Genomic DNA, 6,000 nt, shown 5'->3' on the forward strand with positions numbered 1-6,000 from the left:
AATAATAAAATAAATAAATAAAACCCAAGGCACACAGTCACTCGGGCCACCAGCTCTGCTTTTGTAGTGGCCATGCAGGCAATGTTAACCACTGCATGACCACATGATTGGTCCTGTTATTTTGGATGTAGTCAAGTGCAGCGTATGAACCACTGAATAATTTAAAAAAAAAAAAAATCTGTACTCTTTAATGTAGTACTACTGATGCATTGTATCTGTTCCATCTATCAAAATGCCAGAAAAAAAGACGTATTGTGATTATATATTTTGTGCTATATTTTTGCCATTTTCCCTACCTGACACACATTTAAACATCCGTTTGCCTTTGCAGCACAGTGTTTGAAAGCTATGTTACACAGTGGAAGTGACCACATTGCTCACAGACATAAGGAGGGACTGTCAGGCTGACAGACAGTTAGTCAGAATCTGTCTGTTAGATCTGTCTTTTCCTGGATCTCCTGGAACAAACACAGCGTAAATTGCTGTCTTCCCTGCTCCAACATGTCAGCCTGAAGTTCTTAAAGCATCCACATATTAAAATAATTCGTCCTGTGCTGAGGAGATGAATTCACTGTGTCAGAAAAGATTACACTAAAGTTTTCATAGATAGTCAAAACAGACAAACATGCTCTTTAAACAATGCTGCACCAAGTCATCCAATAAACATGTCTCAGTTCATTTCAGCTACCAGATGTCAGAACCACAAACTATGTTTAAAAGTATTCAGACAGCCCGAATTCAACTACTTTAGGTGCACCAACTGCTGACACAGACGTTCAAAGCTTGTATAATCTCCAAAGAAAAGCAGTGCCAATAGAATGGGAAGCTCTGGAGCAGCTGCACATGAGCCTAGGGTCACCATGCCCAACGCCAAAAGTCAGCAAGAGAGGTATAAAGCCTCCCAGAGTTGGCCTGTGGTTCTCTGGAGTGATGGAGCTCCATCCAGTACCTTTGGGACGAGTAGGAGTGACGTTTATGATCCAGAAGTGATCATCCAACATCAGGACCTGACCTCCTTAATGCTCTTGTGATTGAATGCAATCAAATCCTCACAGTGATGTTTCAACATCTAGTGTAAAGCCCTCCCAGAAGAGTAGAGACTGTTACTGCAGCAGAGGAGGAACAAACTCCTTATTAATACCCATGATTTCGGAAGAAATGCTGGATGAGCAGGTGCCTTCAAATGTGTGGACGTATAATGGTGCTCCACTTGGCATCTGCCTTACTCTTAGATTATGTAGTGCAAACAAAATAGTTCAGGCTATTGTGCAACTGAAATGAACTAATCACTACTTAAACCATCCATGCACCATATTTCTCTATGTTCTATGAGACACGGCCCACAAACACAATGCCAAACCAAGCCCCACCCAACGCTACGCCCATCCAGTCACGTCTGACCTCACACTGCTTTGGCTGGAGAAAAACATTTCACAAGAGTGATATGTGGCATGTCTCAAGAAGCACGTTCAACTAAGACTGATTAAGTTTCAGCTTCCCAAAACCGCATTTTTCACGTGCATGCAAAGCATATTCCGTTAATCCTCACTGCTGCCTATCTTAAGTTATATAATGTGTCATTAGCTTAAGAATTTACACCCAATAGTCAACACTGCTGCACAGAATCGAACTCTACTCTATCATTTTACATGTTTTAAAGTTGGCAGCCGAAGGACAATACATGTCAGCTTTATGTGGCCACAGAGACTACAAGTAAATGCTTCTTTGAGTGCTTTAATGCTTAGGAAGAAAAGTGAAAACTCCTTTTCCCAAACACACAGTCTGTGAAGATGACCGAATTGGCGTATTCAGACGAGATTAAAACCCTTCCCGTATAAAACCTCTCCTGTCCAAACAGCACTTAAGAAACCTTGCTTCGAGACGCAGGCCCCTGACCAGAGCAAGCCCAAAAACATTCAGTTTGTTGAGGAGGAAGCTTAAATCATACTGCCTTCAAGCCACGCATTCTAGCTTCATTTCAACTAGTAAGAGGCTGTCAAAGCAGCCATAAACATTACCATAACTCATGCTCAGCTACTGAGCCCAGTCTCCTGCTCCTTACAGTCACATTAAACTTAAAATGACATTTTTAAATCACACATACACCAGTAAGCAGCTCAGTCTACGGCAGAGACCCAAGTATCAAAAAGATTTCATAAACGTAATCACCACAACATACATGTTCATACCTACTTAATGGCACACAACCAAAGAGAGGGCAAATAACTGATTTTATGGCCACAATAACAATCTAAATGCGTGTTAACCGGCTCATTTTATACTAACCAAGGCACAAACGTGCTCAGGGTCGGGACATAACAGAACAAAACTTGTCCATGCGTTCCGTGGCGTTACATACATTTGATTAACTAAAAATCACACAGCTACTCATTTTAGAGTCAAACTTGCAAGATTTTGTTATTGGGGTATAATGAACTGTTGTTAAATCATAAACGGGCAGCGGGGTGACGGGAGCAGCAGTGGACTGAAGCAGGCGATAAGAGGCAAAATTTTTTGGAACAATCGAATTTTTCATTAAACATTTTATCCAAAGATTTATATGAACAAAACTGCAAACAATAACAGCGTGAAATAAACAATCCCCATGTGCTATCAGTATGCATTCTAAACACATTACATTGTACATACTTTAATAGAATACATTACTGAATACATTCAGGACAGTGTATTCAGTCTTCAGCCATCACTGTTATTTCATAGTATAAGGTCCAGCCCTGAATGTGCTACATAAACGGACAAGATGGACCACAACACGTCTTAAAATCAGAACTGCTTTGGCTCTGACTTTGGAGAGTAACGTTAGGCTATGCTGGTCTGCCTTTATTACTGAACACAAAAGTCTGCATGTGTCTGGAGAGATAGGAAAGCCTCCCGTGTCAACTTTGCTGAGGTTTCTTTTAAAAGCAGCCACTTTCAGCTCCTTCACTGTGATATTTTGCAGCCAGCTAACAGCCTCGGTAGATGTAAACTAAGCCTGGTTTAGTCCGTTAGCTTTAGCCTGGTGCTAGCTGGTGTATTAACCAAGTTTGGGTGTTGCTAAACAATATATAACGACTTTATACCGATAAAACCACGGAATAATATAGTTTTATATAAGAGTAGGTTGGCTATGAGGAACGAGCGAGCGAAACTCGTTTCTAGGCGTGTCGCGCAGCTATGTCAACATTAGCATGCTGGCTAACCAGCTAGCGAACTTTTTGAGATGTTGTACTTCGCTTAGCAAGCAATTCGTGCATAATTAATAACTTCAACTGCGTCAACGAGTGAATTCCTGTCCGTCAATGAATGTTAGATTACAGGGAGTGAGGAGTTTGCGCTCTGCTATGGAAAATGATACTAAGCTTATCTTAGCTTAGCTAACTTTCCCCAAACTGTAACGATTAAGGAATCGTTCTTTGGAACCGATTCGCTTCAATGAATCCGCCGATCCGATTCAACTGAATCGAACCTGCAACAACTAACGTTACACCAAGTTTCATTTCATGTTACAGCCTAGAAATTTCTAATAAAATTCTAAAAACACAGTTTTATTTCACGTTTAAACTCCATACACTCACAACGTAAAACCACACTATACCTTATTACAAACATGTTTTGCAGTAAGCAGTAGCGGTGAGCAATATGGCAAAAATATGATGATAGACATGACTTTTACACACGATACATAATATGTATCACAATATTTAGTTTTTCTGAAATGTAATAAGTTGGAACATACAAAATAGATCCTGTAGGGACACTAAAATACTATAATACTAATATAATATACCACTACTAATAATAATAATCCTATAACTTCAATGAATTCCCATATTTTACAAACTGCGCTGCACTGATTGCTCTAAATTTCTCTGTGATGTAAATTCACTCAGTAATGTAACATGACCTTAGTCAGTGTTCTTTAAGAACTGACGGGATTCACAGAAAGCTCAGAAATGCATAATATGATACACTTTATCTAAATAATGATAAACTACTGTTATATTTCCCACCACTAGAAAACAGTCAAACCAGAGGGATGATACGCATTTCATATTATTTCCCTCTGACTTTGTGTGATTGGACTGATGGGGTTAGAGTGATTCTGTTTTAAATTCTGCTGGACAGGTTTCCATATTTTGTAACACGAAGGATCCATAAGTGACATTTAATTAACATTTTATAGTGAGCAGAATCTACAGATGCCTCATCTCCATTTTCTAATTCTCCTGTGTACAGAACTTGAGTTTCAACAAGAACACTAACATTTCTACTAGTTATAACGTGTGTTATATATTACAAACAGTAGGAACTAGTGGGGGGTGAGTGACACTGCAAAATACTGTATTATGATAATTTGAAACATTTCACAATACACAATATGTACCACATAAAGTATCACAAAAGCATATTGTTTATCACGACAATAAAATTGTCACAATAACGATTAAATATTGTCATACAGCCCACCTCTAATATGATATTAATGTAGGAAACTACTGAGTTCACAAGTTCAACAGTGTGTTATTTTGTAATGGTTAACATGTATGTTGCTATTATCTGCATGCAATAACAAATTAAAGACTTTTAAACTGCCAGTACATCTGTTTTTACTGTCTCAGGGCCCTCATACTGCAGATATCTGAGTTCCCACTGTTCATTTAAACTGTTAAGGGCCCTTATGCGAAAGGCAAAATGTCTTTAAAGGGAGATTCCACCCATTTTTCAAACTGTCTGCATTATTCAGAGATCGTGATATAGACAGTCATTTTGAGTGGTTTGATCAGAAATGGTTAATTTGTAGAGATACTTGTCATCTTAGTGGTGGTGATAGGAACCAGGGGTCCTGATGTCTATAACACAAATATAACCATTTTATTTACTATCCAAAACCACCCGTGAACCTACAAGTGTCTTCTGGGTTTTTACATGTAATGTTGTTCATAGTAAAATAGTAATAAATCTGACAAAAAGAGTTCTCTTAGGGGAGTATATCTCTCCACTATGACCAGATTAAAATAAGACGATTAAAACACGTAATTTTATCACAAATTTACTGTAAAACAATGTCTGAGGCAACAAGCTGAGTATTCCTAACCATTTCATGAAATAACTTTCTGTGGGGTTGCTTTTAGAGGTGGACGGACGTCTGGTTCCTATCACCACCACTGTGAACAATTATGACTCAGTAAGTTTCTTTAAACGAAGCATTTTGCACCAAACCACTCTGAACGACTCTGTATACATATGAACCATCTAATTATGCAGAAAGTCTGAAAAATTGGCGGAGTCCCCCTTTACGATTATACCACAAACCACTGCTTTACTACTAGTAATACAATCTGTCAATCACTACGACCCACATATAAACCCAGAAACAATAACTGAATCGCTGAATCGGCTAACTGAAAAGGACGGTTCGAGAGAGTCGGTTCGTTAAATTGAATCGAACCAAGCTGGCGCAGAGCGAAAACATTAGCTTAGCGTAGCGTAGCTTAGCTTTACCTTTTGAGAATGCTGCTGGAGGACATTCTGCTCCACAGTCATGGCTTGAAACGAAAAGGAGGGTTTGAAACGATGTGAACTCGAGAATAAAACGCGTATCCGAGCAAACAAAGGCAGCGAATCTGTAGTGGAGATGAACGTTGCAGAGTTCAGGCGGAGCCCCCGCTGGTGAGCGCGGCCGCGGGCTCCATCAGGGCGATCTGCTCCATTAGTGCGGTCTGGCGGAGCATCACCAACACAGACATCAATAATAGAAACTGAAACTTTAGCCTGCTCAACATGAAAGGGGAACTCCACCGATTTTTCAAAGTTTCTGCATAATTCAGTCCTTGAGATTCAAAGAGTCATTCAGAGTGGTTTGATGTGAAATGGCTCATTTGTAGACAAACTTACAGACTCAGATTTCTTTACAGTGGTGGTGACAGGAACCAGAGGTCATGATGTCTACAGCACAAATATAGCCTTTTTATTTACTATCCAAAACCACCAGTGAAC

At 39.5% G+C, this 6,000-nt stretch overlaps 1 protein-coding gene across 2 annotated transcripts in view; it reads right to left on the reverse strand.

Moving 5' to 3' along the window:
• usp25 (ubiquitin specific peptidase 25) overlaps positions 1–5,733 on the reverse strand; it is a 48,977-nt gene extending 43,244 nt beyond the window's left edge. The window contains exon 1 of one of the 2 annotated variants that reach the window (XM_036594533.1): positions 5,506–5,733. In XM_036594533.1, the coding sequence (XP_036450426.1) occupies positions 5,506–5,547 (42 nt within the window). In that variant the 5' untranslated portion in view covers positions 5,548–5,733. The remainder of the gene's footprint in view (positions 1–5,505) is intronic. The other variant, XM_036594534.1, reaches the window with a different exon arrangement.
• Positions 5,734–6,000: the final 267 nt, after the last annotated feature.

The sequence above is a fragment of the Colossoma macropomum genome, unplaced genomic scaffold (assembly GCF_904425465.1).
Source record: "Colossoma macropomum unplaced genomic scaffold, Colossoma_macropomum, whole genome shotgun sequence".
Lineage (NCBI taxonomy): Eukaryota > Metazoa > Chordata > Actinopteri > Characiformes > Serrasalmidae > Colossoma > Colossoma macropomum.